Source organism: Lithobates pipiens, unplaced genomic scaffold (genome assembly GCF_037356315.1).
Source record: "Lithobates pipiens isolate NorthernLeopardFrog02 unplaced genomic scaffold, aLitPip1_a1.2 Scaffold_16, whole genome shotgun sequence".
Classification (NCBI taxonomy): domain Eukaryota; kingdom Metazoa; phylum Chordata; class Amphibia; order Anura; family Ranidae; genus Lithobates; species Lithobates pipiens.
The window spans coordinates 650,031,632-650,050,072 of NW_027507748.1; the positions used below are offsets into that span (position 1 = coordinate 650,031,632).

Below are 18,441 nucleotides of genomic sequence, written 5' to 3' on the forward strand. Positions count from 1 at the left end.
CTATGTACATTGCAGGGATTATAACAAACTTTGTTGCATATTCCTACCTATGTTTTTCAGAAGAAATGCATGTGTTTGTCAGTGCATCTGTTCTGAGTGGGTCTAATGGGAGTGATTTCATAATTAACTGTCAGATGTGCAGCTGCAGAGCACTAATGAGAGAATCTGCTGGGCCTGCATCTCTTTAGACGTGTTCCTATTGAAAGTATATCTCCAAAAATTTAATTTTTGTTGCAGTGGATGCCTGAAATCTGACTTGTATCTTTGGCTCGCCAACTTTCCTTGAAGTCTGCCTATCACACAAGCAGGGAATGATGTTTCTGGAGAGTGGTCAGTACACACGCTGTGTACAGAGCAACTCCATGTAGCAATATTGCAATGCATTCTAAGAAAATTACAGAGCTGCAGATTGAAAAGGAAAGGCAATTTTCTAACCACTTAAAGAGGGATTTCACTGTGAAAAAAAATATTAAAAAAGACAGCAGCTACAAATACTGCAGCTGCTGACTTTTAATAAATGGACACTCACCTGTCCCAGGATCCAGCGATGTCGGCAGCCGAGGCCGATCGATCGCACGGCTCTCGGCTGATGCCTCCGCCATTCTCGGTGAGGGAATCAGGAAGTGAAGCATTGCGGCTTCACTTCCCGGTTCCCTACTGCGCATGCGCGAGTCGTGCAGTGCAATAGGAATTGTCCGCACTGTCTCTGGGACCCGTGTGTGTCCCAGCAGACAGCGTGCAGGGACAGGAAGAGGCATAGACTCCCGTGGGAGTCTATGCCCGGAAGTGGGTGCAAATACCTGTCTATGACAGGTATCTGCACCCCCTGAAAGGTGGCAATTGTGACACCGGAGGGGGGGGGGGGGTTCCGATGAGCGGAAGTTCCACTTTAGGGTGGAACCCCACTTTAAGGAACGCCTTGCGCCGATATACGTCGGCAGAATGGCACGGCTGGGCACAAGCACGTACAGGTACGTTGCCCTTTAAGAGCCCAGCCGGGGATCGCGCGCGCATAAGCTCCGTGACCGTGGGACCCGCGGACCTGATCGCCTCCGGTGTCCCGCGATTGGGTCACAGAGCTGAAGAACGGGGAGAGGTAAGTGTAAACAAACCTCTCCCCGTGCTTCCTAGTGAGCCTGTCACTGATTGTCTGTTCCCTGTCATAGGGAAAGACAATCAGTGATGTCACATGCCAAGCCACGCCCCCTACAGTTAAAATCACACATTAGGTCACACTTAACCCTACACTGCCCCCTAGTGTTAACCCCTTCACTGCCAGTGACATCTTTACAGTAATCAATGCATTTTTAATCGCACTGATCGCTGTATTAATGCCAATGGTCCCAAAATTGTCTGACATGTCCGCCATAATGTCGCAGTCACAATAAAAATCGCTGATCGCCGCCATTACTAGTAAAAAAAAAAATATATTAATAAAAATTCTATAAAACGATACCCTATTTTGTAGACACTATAACTTTTGCGCAAACCAATCAAACGCTTATTGCGATTTTTTTTACCAAAAATATGTAGAAGAATACGTATCGGCCTAAACTGATATTTATTATAGCAAAAAGTAAAAAATATTGCATTTTTTTTCCAAATTTTTCGCTCTATTTTTGTTTATATAGCGCAAAAAATATATACCGCAGAGGTGATCAAATACCACCAAAAGAAAGCTCTATTTCTGGGAAAAAAAAGTTTTTGTTTGGGAGCCACGTCGCACAAACGCGCAATTGTAAGTTAAAGTGACGCAGTGCCGAATCGCAAAAAGAGGCCTGGTCCTTTAGCTGCAAAATGGTCCGGGGTTTAGGTGGTTAATGACATTTGATTACAACATGATTAGTGTTGTAATTGTATGCGCTATGTTATTTTTTTCCTTATTTGCTATTTTTTTTCCACACGAAAGTGGAGTTACCCTTTAAGCTTTCACACTAAAACCTGGAAGCGAATAGGTTTCTAGTAATGCCGCGTACACACGACAGGACTTATGTCCGACAGACTTCCGAAGGAGTTCTGCCGGAGTTCTGACAGAGTTCTGACGGACTTTCCGAATGAGCGGACTTGGCCACACACAATCACACCAAACTCCGACGGATTCGAACGTAATGACGTACGACTGGACTCGAATAAGGAAGTTCATAGCCAGTAGCCAATAGCTGCCCTAGCGTCGGTTTTAGTCCGTCGGAATAGCATACACACGAGCGAATTTTTCGGTAGGAACTGGATCGGCGGAGTTCCGTCGGAAAAATTTGAAGCATGTTCCATTTTCTAAAGTCTGTCAGACTTTTGCGAATCAAAAGTCCGTTGCAGCCCACACACGAATCATTCCGTCAGACTTTGGATGTTGAAAAGTCCGCTCGTGTGTACGGGGCTTAAGAGTTGCACCAGATTTTGCACTCTCCAATTTTAGTAAATCAACCCCCTTATGTCTCCCAAGTCTCTAAGGCTATATTCACACGTTCATATTTTTATTCATTGGATTACCGATCACCTCTATGGTATTATTTTTCAGAAAATGACACCAAAGATGCAACAGGCTGGATTTTAAAGTGCTGTACTAAAATGCAGATGTATGAAAACAGTATATGTGCCCAAAAGTAAATTTTTGCTGTGTGTCACGATATCCCCAAGGATTTAAATAAGAAAAAAAGGTGAGCTCCCAGGCCTGATTCTCTGTGAACTGTGCCATCAACCAGAAGAATATAGTGGCAAACCTGAACATAGTTTATGTTGTAAGTGTAGCACTAACCCCCGAAGGAGCTGCTGGTTAGATTTGGGCTTAACGTTACCTCCCGTTCTCCTCATTGTACGTCTAGAGGTTCCCGTGGTAGATGGCCCAGTAACTTACAGACTGACAACAGATCCACTTGAATGGATTTTATTTGCAAAAACGTAGACAATGAAACAGTCTCTTGAATTGGGATCAGAGGGTTGAAAAGGGAGTTCAGGTACTCTCAGTGTCAAAGTCAAATTTGCTGAAGAACTTGCTTACTTTGACTGCATCCAGAGAATAGCCACTCGCAACTGGATGATCACTCAGGTTGGACAGTCCTTCTCTCACGGCCTAGCAGCCAACAAGGTGCTTACTTTAGGAACAAGTCTCTGCCACAGACATTGTTGTAGAACATACAAGATAATGTCTCTGACACAGACGTTGTTGTAGAACACGTAGGAAAACTAAACTTGAAACACTTGTAGGATACCTGGATCTTTCAGCCAGCTTGGCGATATCCACAAGACCGGATTCTCTTGGTTACTTCAGCCCTTCCAGGCTCTTGCTAAGAAACCAACCGCACGTGGTGTTCTTCTGAAGAATCCTCCCCTGGAATGTTTGAAGTCACTGGGTCTCTCCTGAACCAGAGACAGCACCCATCCACCTCAGAATCCTTCTTTTAGTTACCTTGCCTCAGGCTAGCCAGCCCAGAGACTTCAAAGTCGGGTGGATCCGCACCCCAGGCCATAGCCTTCCTGGGGGCTGGTCAGGAGGACCAGGACCATGAAGTCAGTACATCATTCTGGACCAGAACCCCGAACCACGTGGCGTCCACATCTTAAGTACCCTCTCCCAGAAAGCACAGCGAGAACGCCACTCCCACTGGGCGGGCTCCGAGAGAGAGTAACTTAAGCACCTAACCAGCCATAGTTCCATGCCTGCCAGAAGAGACAGTGCCCCCTGTGGCCAGGCTGAACATCTCACGGTCCAGTCAGACTGATGCTGAAGTCTAATTTAGACAATTGTACCCAAACCAAACTGTAGTTTAGGCAAACTTTAACTTTGGAAAAACCGCATAGCGCGTGCTCTTCAGGAGCCGCCACTACATTAGGTTTTGGGAATATGCTCATATGTCTTATAAAAAAAAAATAAGGTAAAAGGGGTTAAAGTGCATGTCCAAACAAAATTATTTCTTTACCATTTTCATACAAAACCTTGTTTTAGGCAATCAAATGACTGCTCACTTGTATATAATTATATGTACATGAGCAGTATTTAGTATACATTTTATGTACTTTTGAATTCAGACTAGAGATACATGTGCACCACAGATCAGAGCACATAGAAAAGTAGCAGCATGCAAGCCTTTGTGGCTGGACAGAAGCAGACACTAAACAGCTCATGAACTGTTCTGCGGTAAAACATTTTTGAAAAAAATATGGCATGTGAAATGTATGATTTGCTTGTGGTATTGCTGAGAAAATGCCAAATGAACATTCAAAAGATGTACTAGCTACATTCTGGTTTTATGGTTAGAAATCCATGCAGTCATTGTAAGCACCTCAAACAAGTCTATAATAAGAGTAATGATAGACATTTAGCGCAGACAGAGGTCATTTTAAGAACAAATGCATGCATATTTAGACAATGGAATCCTGTTAAGAGCAAACAAACTGTATATGTTGGAGAAATTCTAACTATGGTACGAAGCAAAATGAGTAACTACAACTCAAAGCTAAATCTACTAAGGCCTGATTCCCATCTATGCAGGTTGCAGTTTGCATATTCCAGGTGCATTTTGCATTTTTCAATACACATTTTGGATCCAGAAAAAAAATCCCTGCTCTTTTTTCATAAAATGCACAGATGTGAACATGGCCCATAGTAAACCACGTTAAATAGACTGTAGTGTGTTTCTGCAGAACTGAAAACGCACTAAAAAATGCATAGGTGTGAACCAGGCCTGAAACAGCAATTCACCTGTTTGTGTTTTCTTTTCACCTTCTATTGAGTAATGCTACCTCTGGCCCAAAGCGGTCATGTGTCCCAGTAAATACCTCTGCAATATGAATTCAGTTTAAAAAAAGAAAAACAAAAGAAAAGGGCATCCGCACACAGGCAACTCACAAGGCAGCCAATAAGCAGCAGTACAGTAATTCCACAATATCTAAGTGTAGTTTCTTATTTAGTAATTACATTTATTATTATACAGGTTTTATCTAACGCCAATTGTTTGCGCAGCGCTTTACAACATGTGGGCATACAGTACACTTACAATACAAATCGATACAGGAGGGATCAGAGGGCCCTGCTCGTTATATCTAAGGCCGCGTACACACGGGCGGATTGTCTGCCCAACTTAGTCCGCTGAACCGTGTTTCAGCGGACAATCCGCTCGTGTGTGGGCTTCAGCGGACTTTTTCAGCGGATTGTCTGACGAACAAAGTCTTACGGAATTTCCGTAAGACAGTCCGTCCAAACTTGGTTTCAGCGGACAATCCGCTTGTGAGTAGGCTAGTTCGACAGACTAAGTTTGGCGCATGCTCAGAAAGGATTTACACGGCGAAGGTTGCATTGCAGCGTATTGGACGTCGAATTTCTCGTCCCGTCGTACGTGCCGTTCACGCCATCGCGCACGCTTTCAGTGGACTGTCTGTTCATCGTGTGTGGTCAAGTCCGTTCATTCAAATTTTGAACGGACTGTCTGTCGGATTGTCTGACGAACTTAGTTGGCCAGACAATCCGCCCGTGTGTACGCGGCCTTACAATCTAGAAGGCAGGGTCAAGTGGAACAAAAGGTAATAACAGTGGGTATGATCAAGTGGAGAAAAAAATTCAAATACAGTTGTTAGGTGTGAGTAGGGTAGGCTTTTCTGAAGAGAAGGGTTTTCAGGGATTGTCTAAAAGCTAATATAGTAGGAGACAGATTAGGGTAGGGCATTCCATAGGATTGGAGAGGCTCTGGAAAAGTCCTGGAGGCGAGCATGGGAGGAGGTGATGAGAGAGCTAGAGAGCAGGAGGTCTTGAGATGAACCAAGAGAACCAGTAGGTCGGTATTTAAAGACTAGGCCAGTGATGTAGCTGGAGGCTAAATTGTGGATGGCTTTGTAAGTAGTTGTTAGTATTTTGAATTTAATTTGTTGGGTGAGCAGCAGCCAATGGAGGGACTGACACAGAGGAGTAGTAGACACAGAGCGATTGGTAAGGTGGACTGGCAGTAGCATTCATGATGGATTAAAGGGGTGATAGACTATGTAGAGGTAAAGGAGTTGCAGTAGTCGAGGCGAGAGATGGCCAGGGAGTGAATTAAGAGCTTTGTTGTGTCATTGGTTAGAAAGGGGCATATTTTGGAGATGTTGCGGAAGGTTGAGGCTGCAAGATTTGGACAGTGATTGGACGTGGGGCTTAAAGGTGAGTTCAGAGTCCAGGACTACACCTAGAACCTTGGCATGCAGGGATGGGCTTATAGTGCCATTGATTTTGACAGAGAGATCAAGGGAAGGGGCACATGGGGGAGGAAGAATTATAAGTTCGGTTTTGGATAGATTGAGTTTGAGGAAGTGGAGTGACATCCAGACATGCCGAAGGTTGCTGCATACTTATTAATGACTAGATGTACAAAATGAAGCAGTGTCAGTATGTGTTGCTGAACATGGCAATAAATCAGTAATTAGTTTGCCTACCTAAATAATTTTTTTCATTTTTTAAAGGACACATAAAACTGAAAAAAAAATGCTTAAACCTTTACTTAAACTTAAAAAAAAAAAACTACTGTATCTGTTATCTGTGCACAGTGCTGTTTACAAACCAACCAAAGTGATCGGAAGCTATGCAGATTGCTTCCCTATCATTTGTGGGGGACCAGGGCTGTCAGTGACAGCCAGGTCTGACAGCTAGCAGCTACACACAGTGTCAACTGCTAGTGGTCATTCTCCCTGCACAGACATCTACAAATTGTAGAAGAGAAAAGGTTAAGAACAAATACATGCCAAATGTAGTGGTTTGGACCTGAAAGGCCTTGAATACTGTGGAAAATCAACAGTTGTGTTATAATGCAATGCTTTTTCCTGGAATTCTCGTTTTAATTTGCAGCAGTACAAGAATTTAACCCAGAGATAAAGAATCTATTCTAAAGTAAGCCTGTGAACAATAAAATGCCATTCTATGAGAAAGAATCTCAAACCACTTGCTATTTTTTTAATTAGCCAGAAAAAAAAACCCTTCTCTGTGGGCTTCATTTAGCTCTACCTTGTTACAAGAGACTTATCTTCCCTAATGCTGGCCATACACTATACGAAAAATTGGCCGAAATTCAGTCATTTAGACAGTTCGTTCGTTTTTCTGCCAGTTAATGGTCACAAAACTGATAATCATTGGGGCGAGTTTGGAAATTTTCTGGCAAACAAACAATAAATTGAAAGGTTAATGTGTTTCCCATCCGAACTGTTTGCACTAGGTATATGTAAAAAAAAAAAAACCTAACAAAAAATGGATTCATTATGTCCACTGAAAGATTTATCGGTTATTACATGATGGACCCATCGTTTGCTCTCAAGGCTGAATGTTCATTTTTCGAAAATGGGTTCGGCCGATTTTTCATATAGTGTATGGCCAGCATAACTTCTGGGCAAAGCCCCTCCCCGCCTTCATGCACCTTGACTATCAAGAATGCCTTTAAGCCCACGTTCACATTGAGGGCGGGTTTGATTTCATACCGGCATTTCAATCTGACTTTGGGGGCGATTTGACAGACATCTCTGCAGGTTCATGCACAGATGTCTATTCAAATCACCCCTGAATTCGGCAAAAGTATTACATAAATGCTTTTTGGCAATCAGTGCGGTGCTGCAAAGTCAACGTCGCACCGATTCGGATGGTGCCGTTGCCGGGAATAGCCGGCGATTTGACATGTCAAATTGCATGTCAAGATGGCCCTGTGCAAACGTGGGCTAAAAGACATTAAAGTGCAAGCTGTGGGGCAGTTAATCAGGACTTATATTTGCTATACAAATAGAAATTTTCAGATTATTTCCAACCTGCTTTCGATTGGGAAAAAGATCAAAACAAAGCCAACCTACCATTAAACTGAGAATAAAGTCACATTCATTTTCGTATGGTAGGGTTAAAAGCCCTATGAGGCTATTCTTTGCTGTCTGTGATCCATTTCCTGTCCAGAAATGCAATAGGAAATGAGAGGAAGTCAGAATTCTCATCTAACCCTAGGTTCACACCTATGCGACTTTTAGTGCTTTTTGCAGTTTTCAAAAACACACTACAGTCCATTTAACATGGTTTCCTATGGTACACATTCACATCTATGCGTTTTGTGGCCAGTGCATTTTTGGAAAGGGTTTGGGACTTTTTCCCCCATGTAATAGACTTCAAAGAAATTGCACCAGAAATGCAAGTGTTGTGTTAGTGATGCGATTTTTGATGTGTTTTTCAGTTTTTATTTTCCTGTTTAAAACACTGTATACAGTTGGTTGCTATGGAGGGGGCAAAGCAGCTGGCCGCTGCGTCTAACAACCAATGAGTCGTCAGCTGAATGTACAAAAAAAAAAAATGCTGGAAGAAAAAAATGGCGTGGGGTCCCCCCAGGCCCTTTGAATCTAGTATAGATTCCAAAGGGGACTCCCCCACACAAACATTTTTTTTCAAAAATGGCATGGGGTCCCCTCAAATCCATACCAGGTCCTTAGCCGAGCATGCAGCCTGGCAGGTCAGGAAAGAGAGGGTACAAGAGAGTGCCCCCCTCCTGAACCATAACCAGGCTGCATGTCCTTAACATGGGTTCTCTGTCCCCCCAAAGCACCTTACCCTCATGTTGATGGGGACAAGGGCCTCTTCTCAACAACCCCGGGCTGTGGTTATTGGGGTCTGCAGGCTGGGGGCTTATCGGAATCTGGAAGCCCCCTTTAACAAGGGGGCACCTAGATCCCAACCCCCCTTTGTACATGGGTATATTGCACGCCTACCTATTCACTGCAAAAAACTGTGAAATGGTTAAAAATATAAAAAAATAAAATAAAATAAAAAATAAATAAAAAAGGCTTTTGACAAGTGCTTTATTAAAAAAGAAGCTCTGAGCTGTCTTCTACTGGTGCTGCCTTCTCCCTTGCCACCGGTTACCTGCTAAAAACAAAAAAAGTCCCTCTTATTCGAAGGCTGTCCTCCTCCATTGTGTTGTCGCCCACTGTCTGGCATCTTTTATAAAGCCATGGGGCGTGGCCATCCAATGACATCACCCAGAGAGCCCATCCCTTGTGATGATACGTGATGTAACAAGGGGCGGTTTCTCCGGGTGATGTCATCGGATGGTCACGCCCTATGGCTATATAAGAGGTGGCAGACAGCGGACAACAACGACAGCCTTAGAAGAAGAGCAGCTTTTTGCTTTTAGTTAGTAACTGGTGGCAAGGAAGAAGACAGCTCCGGGAGAAGACAGCACCCCCTGCCCGCAGACCCCGACAACCACAGCCCAGGGTTGTTGGGAAGAGGCCCTTGTCCCCATTAACATGGGGGCAAGGTGCTCATCCTCCCAATTTGAGGGTATGTGGCCTGGTATGGTTCAGGTGGGAGGGGGTGGCGCTCGCTTGTCCCCTCTCTTTTCTGACCTGTTGGGCTGCATGCTTGGATAAGGGTCTGGTATGGATTTTGGGGGGACCCCACGCCATTTAAAAAAATAAAAATATCGTGGGGGGTCTCCTCCGAATCCATACTAGAACCGAAGGGTATGGACCTATGGGGGGACCCCACACCATTTTTTCACAATTTTATTTTTGACAGCAATTTTTTTTTTTCAGCCATTAGCGGGGAACCCCGCTGACAGCTGATGACTCATTAGTTGTTAAGGACATGGCAGCCAGCATCCCGGCTAACGCCTTAGCAACCAGCTATATACAGTGTGTTTAAAGAGAAAAAAACAAAGGAAAACGCAAAGTGCATGAAAAGTGCATGCAAACACGCATAAAAAATTAGGGTTTAAAAATGCAAAACGCATTGCGAAACGTGCCTGAAAAATGTATGAAGCATAGCTGCATAGCTGTGAACCTAGACTTAGGCCGCGTACACACGCGGGGACTGTTCGCTCAACTCTGTTCTTCAAACAGTTTGAGCGGACAGTCCGTTCAAAATTAGCATGGACGGACTTGGCCACACACGACGAACGAACAGTCCGCTGAAACTTGCGCGATGACGTGAACGGCACGTACGACGGGACTAGAAATACGACGTCCTATACACTGCAATCCAACCTTCGCCGTGTAAATCCTTTCTGAGCATGCACAGAACTTAGTTTGACGAACAAGCCTACACACGGGCGGACTGTCCGCTGAAACTAAGTTTCAGCGGACAGTTTTACGGAACTTTGTTCGTCAGACTGTCCGCTGAAGCCCACACACGAGCGGACTGTCCGCTGAAATACTGTTCAGCGGACAAAGTTGAGCGAACAGTCCCCGCGTGTGTACGCGGCCTTAGAGAGTTGCCAAAGGAGCAGGTGTCCCAATTGGAGGAATTTTCCTCACTTCTTGTTGTATTGACCTTTCTAACATGAGAGGACAAATAGAGAATGTTAATGTCCCCCGTGGATTTGCCCCTTAATGATCAGGCCATTTTTTATTTTTTTTTGCAATACGGCACTGCGTTGCTTTAACCAACAATCGAGCGTTTTTTTGTGTTATAAACAAAAAAAGACCAACAATCCTTGCTATTTCCATTCAAATGTGAACATGATCTGATGTTTGAATAGGGTTCAATAGGAAAGTATTGATTTAACTTCCCTGGCGGTATAATTAGTTCTGATTTTAGGTGCTGAAAGCGGTACAATTATTTTGCATGGAAATTTGGCGTTTTATATTGTAGGCCTGTAATTATTAGGAATAACTCTCTTAAATCTGTTCAAACCAGAGTCTAGCAGACATCCCAGGTATGATAAAGTTTATAATATAATAAATAATGATAATAAATAATAATACAAATTATTCAATAATGTAATCAAATCCAAAAACACTGAAATTTGCTCATTTGCAGAATTGTTGCTGTCATTAGATTTAGTGTTTAATTTATTATCGCTGTTTTCTAGTAGGTCTAAAATCACTTTTGACATAAAGGGACACTTTTTGGTTGCTATGGACAATCTCCAAATTCCAGGCAGAAAAAACTGTATTTATAATATAAAAGTGCATGCAGGGCACTGGACAGACCACTAGGGACAAAGGGGGTGTGTAATTTTTTATACAGTACTGTAATCTGTAAGATTACAGTACTGTGTGTGTTTTGTGTGTTTTTACTTTTTTGAATTTGGCGCCTATCTCCGCTCCCGTGTGCCGTAACGTCACAGGGAACGGAGCTCGGCGGCACTTGGGCACTGTGTGAATTGAGCGGAGGACAGCTCGATCACACAGCGTGGAGGACATTGCTGGATCCAGGGGACAAGGTAAGTAAGTCTCCCTGTATCCAGCGATGCGATCCCGAGTCTGGCTCGGGGGTTACCGCTTATGGTACTGAAATCCCAGCCCGAGCCAGACTCGGGATCACCGCCAGGGAGGTTAATTGGTTGTAAAGGCTGAAGTTTTTTTTTTTTACCTTTCTATGCATGAAGGTAAAAAAAAGCTTCTGTGTGCTGTTCCCTCCACAGCCCCCTGCCCCTAATACTCACCTGAGCTCCCTCTTGATCCAGTGATGTGCATGAGAGTCTCCGTTGTCCCGGAACTCCCTCTCCTGGCCTGACAGCCAGTGATCCAATGAGTAGAGAGTAGGGTGCGGGACCAAGCTGTGGCTCTATGTGTCTCATGGATGCATAGAGCAGAGTTTGGGAGTGAGCACGCACCCGTGGCCCCATACCAAGAAGCTTGCTATTGGGGGCACTGGTCAAGAGGAAGGAGATCCGGTGGGGGACCTAAAAAAAAAAAGAAGAGGATCGGGGGTGCTCTGTGCAAAACCACTCAACAGGGCTGGTAAGCACAACAAGGTTGTTTGTCTTTTTTAAAAGCCAAACCTTCAATACCACTTTAATTTGTTGATTGCAATTCACTGGCTTAAAAAAAAAAAACAAAAAAAAAAAACACACACACACACACACACACACAAAAGAATCACTATTGCAAATTTTAACTGGACATAAAAAAAAATAAAAAATAAAAAGATAGCAAACCGCAATGGCATTGAGGACATGATGTGAGGATATGGAGAGAAAGGGTGGCTGCAATGAAAGGACTCCAGCTTTCCATTAAGAACACATTGTAATGCAGATTGCTGTCTGCGAGTCTCATTCTAGCTCACCTGCCTGATCTACATTCTACATGGAATAAAGGCATGTTTGCACTGATTTAGCTTCTGAGTGAAATGATTGAAAAAATGTAAACAAAGGTGTTCTGTTATTTGGAAATGATACACAGAGTACTTGGAAAGGTCACTATTAGCATATGTGGTTGGTTTCCCATTGTAAATCTATACAACAACCCAACAAAATGCCTTGCATACATATGTCCTATTTCACCACAATAGAAGAAGCATCATTTAGCTGCTCTACTTTAAAGAAAACCTGAAGCGACAAAAGAAGCCAACAGGGCTCACAACTGGACAGCAACAAGTGTATCTGGAATGGTCTGAAGGTTATCACCCCTCTGATGTCCCATTGTCTATTCATTAAAAAGCAGCGGTATGGCCTTATCAAATCTATACCGCTACACTGATGAAAAAAAACAAAAACGGCAGCACATCAACCGCTTCCCAACCACCTCACGCAGATATACTGTGGCAGAAGGGCACGTACAGGCAGAATCACGTACCTGTACGTTGCCCTTTAAGAGGCAGGTTGCGGGCGCATGCCCGCCGGGGGCTTCGTGAGCGCGATCGTGGGTCCCGTGGACTTAATGTCTCACGGAGAGGAAAAACGGGGAGATGCTTCTGTAAACAAGCACCTCCCCGTTCTACCTAATGACACTGTCACTGATCACCGCTCCCTGTAATCAGTGTTGTGTCACACAAAGCCCCTCCCCCCCACAGTTAGAGTCACTCCCTAGGACACACTTAACCCCTACAGTGCCACCTAGTGGTTAACCTCTTCATTGCCAGCCACATTTACACAGTAATCTATGCATTTTTAATTGCACCGATTGCTGTATAAATGTGAATGGTCCCAAAATCGCGCCAAAAGTATCCGATGTGTCCGCCATAATGTTGCAATCATGATAAAAATCGCTGATCGTCACCATTACTAATAAAAATATATAAAACAAATTGCCATATAACCCTATTTTGTAAACGCTATAACTTTTTCGCAAACAAATCAATGAACGCTTATTGTGATTTTTTTACCAAAAATATATAGATGAATACATATCGGCCTAAACTGAGGAAAAGAAAAAAATGTTATATATTTTTTGGGGACATTTATTATAGCAAAAAGTAAAAAATAATGCGTTTTCTTCAAAATTGTTGCTATTTTTTGTTTATAGCGCAAAAAATAAAAACCGCAAAGGTGATCAAATACCACCAAAAGAAAGCTCTATTTGTGGGGAAAAAAAGACGTAAATTTTGTTTGGGAGCCACGTCGCACAACCGCGTAATTGTGAGTTAACGCAGTGCCGAATTGCAGAAAGATCTCTGGTCTTTGGCCAGTCAAATGGTCCGGGGGTTAAGTGTTTAACACACAGCGACGAGCTTCTGGAAGGTGCATTGCTCTCTGAGTCTGAAGCCATGGGAATAGAATAAAAATTATTGAGAAGAGAAAAAAAAAAGAGCTAAGAGGAGAGCCCAGTCAGGTAACCATTTCTCTCCAATCATGGAGTCCATTCTACTGTATCAAGCAGAAGAAACTTCACAGGACACCACCAGCTCTATTCCACAACCTGTATTTTATAAATGGACCACAAAATTCTGACAATCAGTCTGGAGTAGCCATGTAGAATATAATGAATACCAAAAAGCGATATCCATCCTTAAAACAAAACAAAAAATCTAACAAGGAAATGTGAGAGAAAATGGAAACACAAAGCATACTGTAGATCCCACAACTTGAACCCTTAAAGCATAACCATAACAACTCTATAAAAAATAAGGTTCTTTAGCAAGGAACATAAAGTACAATCCACATGAATAATTATGCTACCAAAATTAGTGTGAGCTGTAAATTGCCTCCAGCATTGCTCCCAGTTCTTCTTGCTGGAGGCTGCCATTTTGCTGAAGCCCAGAGCCCCTGAACAGCGGTAAATCATAAAGTGGAACTAAACCCATGGATTTAAAGGTTTCAAAAACAGTAACATTCCCGGAACGTCGCTCCGACTTAGAAAAAGGTTCCTGCACTACTTTTGGTGGGACTCAAACGACTTGCATGGACTTCTGTTAAAGAAGTTGCATGCAAGCGGCAATAAAGTTGCGCAGGGATGACAGATTCATAGTCGTGCAAATTTGAACCCGCAGCAGTGTAAGCATGGGCTTAGTGATAAAAGCAACAGTTAGGCCATTCAATTCACCAGCATCAACCAACAAGTTGGGGGGCAGATTGACGCATTAACTGACCATACATATACTACAAGCATTAAGAGATACCTCTCAGATCAGCAGGATGTCCTCGTGAACGTAACACAGCTTTGTTCATTTACACTTTCCATAAAGCTGCTAATTAAATTGTTTGTGTAGCAGCAGTTAATCTTTAAAGGTTTTCAGGACAAGAGACAAAATGTAAAAAATCCCATTCAGAGCAGTGCAGCACTTCAGGGCAACGTGTCTCACCCCGACCTCCAAGGAATTTCACCGCTTTGTTACAATCATGTTAATTAAAAGCTGCATTGTTAGAAATTCACAGGAACATTTCCCAAGAATAGAAGTATATTTGTTTCTCATATAATTCTCTGCGATGCTAATTATCTCATTCAATTCCATGCTGAAGAGTCCTGTATTATGTGTTATTTCTTTCCTCCACTGTTGCTGCATTTATAGATATGGCCCATACATAAGAGGGTTGGCTACTCAGTCCCATTGTTAACAGTCATCAAGGGGGCACCTTGTGAAGAAAGAACAGCGGCATTAATGGCACGTCATTTTAGAGCTGCTGGTGTTAGGAACATGTGCCAAGGAAAATGAAAATTCCTGCTGCACTCCAAGAGAAACCAGTAACTTGGTGAAGGGTCAAATAATTGTTTAATATAATTACGAATAATATTTCAGGCTGTAGAGTGCTACTTTAGGTTCTGTTTGGAAGCTGTTTGTTCTAAGCATATTTGAGAACGTTATAAAGTCAAGAATAGCCTAGGAGTGAGACAACCAGAGGAAACTGTGTAAAGGAAAATGTTAGGTTAAGACTTCTATAGATCATGATTAATTAATATGTTGTGATATGTGTATCGTTATGAATGGTTAAATGAATAAAGGCGGTCTTCTCCTTATAGCAAAGGAAATCTGTCATCTGAAATGCACTCATCATAATATGTATATGCATTATATTTGTATCTGATTGGTGGGCAGAGATGTTCCCACCCAGATGTCTTTTGTATACAGTGGAACCTTGGTTTACGAGTAACGCGGTTAACAAGTGTTTTGAAAGGTGAGCAACTTTTTTTATTTTTTATTCTGACTCGGTTTGCGAGTGGTATCTCGCAAAACAAGCAGGATTCAAGCTAAAGGGCAGCACAATACCACATTGCGGGGGCGCCTGAGACACTTGGAACATTTCGGAGCCATTCGGAAACACTCCGTTCCCAAGGCTTTCCGAGCTGTCCCCGAGTATTTCCGAAGCTCTCCGGTGCCCCCCCACCTCTGGCCACATGTGGTATTGCATATAATAAAAGTCAATGCGGAATGATCTTTGTTTTCATTGACTTCTATGGGGAAACTCGCTTTGATATGCGAATGCTTTGGATTACTAGCATTCTCCTGGAACGGATTATGCTCGTAAACCAAGGTTACACTGTACGTAACATGATGATATATATATTTCAGTGTTATAAATTCATCTAAGCTGTATTTTTTCAAAGGAGTTTAACCGAATTTGTAATTTGAGAGTTTATTTATTTTATTGGCCAGAATTTTTATTTAATCTGGCCATTGAAATAAATAATTGCTGAAGTGACAAGTGCCTACAGTTTATGCATGTTTATGAATGTTTTTATGGCTTTTACAAGCTTTTTTCGGCATTCAGCAGTTTTTGTGGTCAGAAGATCTGCTCTTGAATGTGATTTTAGGGCGTTCAGACAACAGCACATAAACTCCCCCGATAATAAACTGCTAAAAACGCCTATGTATGTACAGGCACAGGATAACATAGAGGGGCGTTTAAGGGCTTTTAATAAAAAACACTCAAACTCACAAAAACATAAAAGTCTAACAGCAGTAGTGTGCACAAGGCCTTAATCTCCTCTTCTCAAGAGGGAATAAATTCCGTTCCTTTAATCATTCCTCATAGCTGAGCTCCTCCATGCCTATCAGTTTGGTTGCCCTTCTCTGCACTTACTCTCGTTCTCGGATATCCTTTTTGTGAACTGGTGTGAAAAACTGAACTGCATATTCCAGATGAGGTCTTACTAGTGCTTTATACAGGTTCAAAATGATGTCCCTCTCTCTCTCTCTCTCAGGCTGGGTTCACATATATGCAAACTGGATGCGGGTTTCCCCACATCCAATTTGCATGACAGTCTAGTGTGCCTGGCTCTCAATGGAGCCAGATCACACAGGTCCGGGACGGCTGTGGTCCAGACTGCAGAAGAGTCCTGTGCTTCTTTGGGTCTGGTTCAGGTGCGAATTCAGGCAAAAATTCAGCCCTGAATCGCCCCTGAACCGGTGTACAGAAACGCACTGGACCCCATGCTGTGAACCATGGCCGCACATATGTGAACCCGGCCTTATACAGAATGCAGAATATAATTACATCTTTACTTTGGAACAAGTAAAAGGAAAACCAACCAAAATATGTACAAGCAGAACAATAGCAGTTTGTCAGTGACTAATATTAAGTAGTTAACTCAGGAAAGAGATTTGAAGGGTAGCCCTGGAACCTTATGGTAATCCTAATATTATAATGGGTACAAAAGTATTTAACTGAGATGTCTGGATTCCTGGGGCCGGCAGATTCTTGACACCTGAGGACCTCCACTGACTCCTTGGTTTGTGACTGAGAAAATCTAAAGTCAAAGTGCCACACCAATATCTGTTTCAATCTAAGATAAAAGACTTTAACACAAATCCAATGCATTTCGGGATCAGGGAATACTCCTTTAATGAGACTTGAATTGAGACGTAATGGATAAGGGATTGAGTACAAATGATATGGGTTTTTTTTATTTATTTTTTTATCAAACTAGGAGCAGAGTCTGGCAGTAACTGGTCCAGAAAGGCATTATATAGTTAATGGCTTCTTGCAGAATAAGGTGGGAAGGACAGAAAAATAGGCAATACTACCCTTCTCCTATCAATACATTCCAGGAGATTATGAAAATATCAGTCGCTAAACAATCGTACAGTGATATTTGTATATGCAGCAATAAACACTTAAAAGCCTATCTGAAGTAAAAATTTTTTAGCATGGTGACCTTTGAACTCTTGTAGGTGGAGAAAGTAGCCTTATGCATACCTTGCTTTAAGAAGTCATGGCCACGTTTGTACCCCGTACAAATCAAAGGCTGTCTGGCATTGCTGCTGTTTGCATAAACTTCTCATATCAGTGGTTACATGTGAATAGAGCTTCTGACTGGCCCTGGACAGGCTGTTTGCATGTCAAAATGCTATTCGTCCAGTTTTTAATGTGGTCAGAGACCAGAGACCATAATGTGGTAATAGAACAGAGAACTTCTGTGTCCAGTTGTGGAGTTAAGGAACATGTGAACCCTGCAATCTATCCACCCATCTTGATAAGTTCAAGGGCAACTGATAGAACAAAAAGCGAGGGGAAACAGACAACCATAACCCTTCCCCACAAATTTAAAAACAAACATGATATACGTTGGAACATATTTTTTTGTACCTGAATTGCTACTGCTCGTGTTACCAGCCCTCTTAGGTACTGTAAAGGATCTTCTGGACCTTCCCATTTGCTTTGCCAGGCGAGTGGACACTGATGAACATAAAAACAATTTAATTAAATATAAAACTAAGATCATTTCTCTAATAGCATCTGTATCATTTAATGCAAACTAAGATCCAATAAACTACCTAACAATAGTCAGCCACCCTGAAGTGCAGACACCCACACTCATACACGCCTCAATGTTTGTCTCATCCCCCCTCATGCGTCATCACGTTGGTGGTGATGCGTGACGTCAGCATGCAAGCGATGACGCGTTGCGCCACGGCGTGACTGACGTAAGTACTGCGCATGCGCGGGCATCTCTTTATAATCCCAGATGGTGCATCTGCCTAGTGCGGATGGTGCTGCTCTGGAAACCTTCACGGAGACCCTGCCGGCACATCATTTCTAACGACACCACTAAGGTAGGCACCATTAGACTCGGTATCTTTCTTTTTGCTACATGGGGCTCCCTTTTCCCTTCCTGTCTATGCATATTTTGGCCTCACAACAATGACCTTCCATTGGTCTATTCAATGCAGGTATAGGAATATCTTCCCTCTGACCGGCCAGGATCATCAATGCACGTTTAATTTCTTAGCATCTTACTGGGAACTATATGATGGTTTGAGTAAATACTAGCGACTCTACAATGCCATCACATATGTATATACATAGGGTTACTATACATAGCTTTGATAATGTTTATTATATTATTGGCTCGTTA

The 18,441-nt window shown here is 42.7% G+C and overlaps 1 protein-coding gene and 1 long non-coding RNA gene across 4 annotated transcripts in view; one reads left to right on the forward strand and one right to left on the reverse strand.

Moving 5' to 3' along the window:
- DYNC2H1 (dynein cytoplasmic 2 heavy chain 1) overlaps positions 1-18,441 on the reverse strand; it is a 694,454-nt gene that overhangs the window by 80,195 nt on the left and 595,818 nt on the right. For all 3 annotated transcript variants that reach the window (XM_077484358.1, XM_077484357.1, XM_077484356.1), the window contains one exon: positions 17,673-17,762. In XM_077484358.1, coding sequence (XP_077340484.1) covers positions 17,673-17,762 — 90 coding nt within the window. The remainder of the gene's footprint in view (positions 1-17,672; positions 17,763-18,441) is intronic.
- The window catches only part of LOC143984062 (uncharacterized), a 32,102-nt gene that overhangs the window by 12,655 nt on the left and 1,006 nt on the right, over positions 1-18,441 (forward strand). The window lies entirely within an intron of this gene.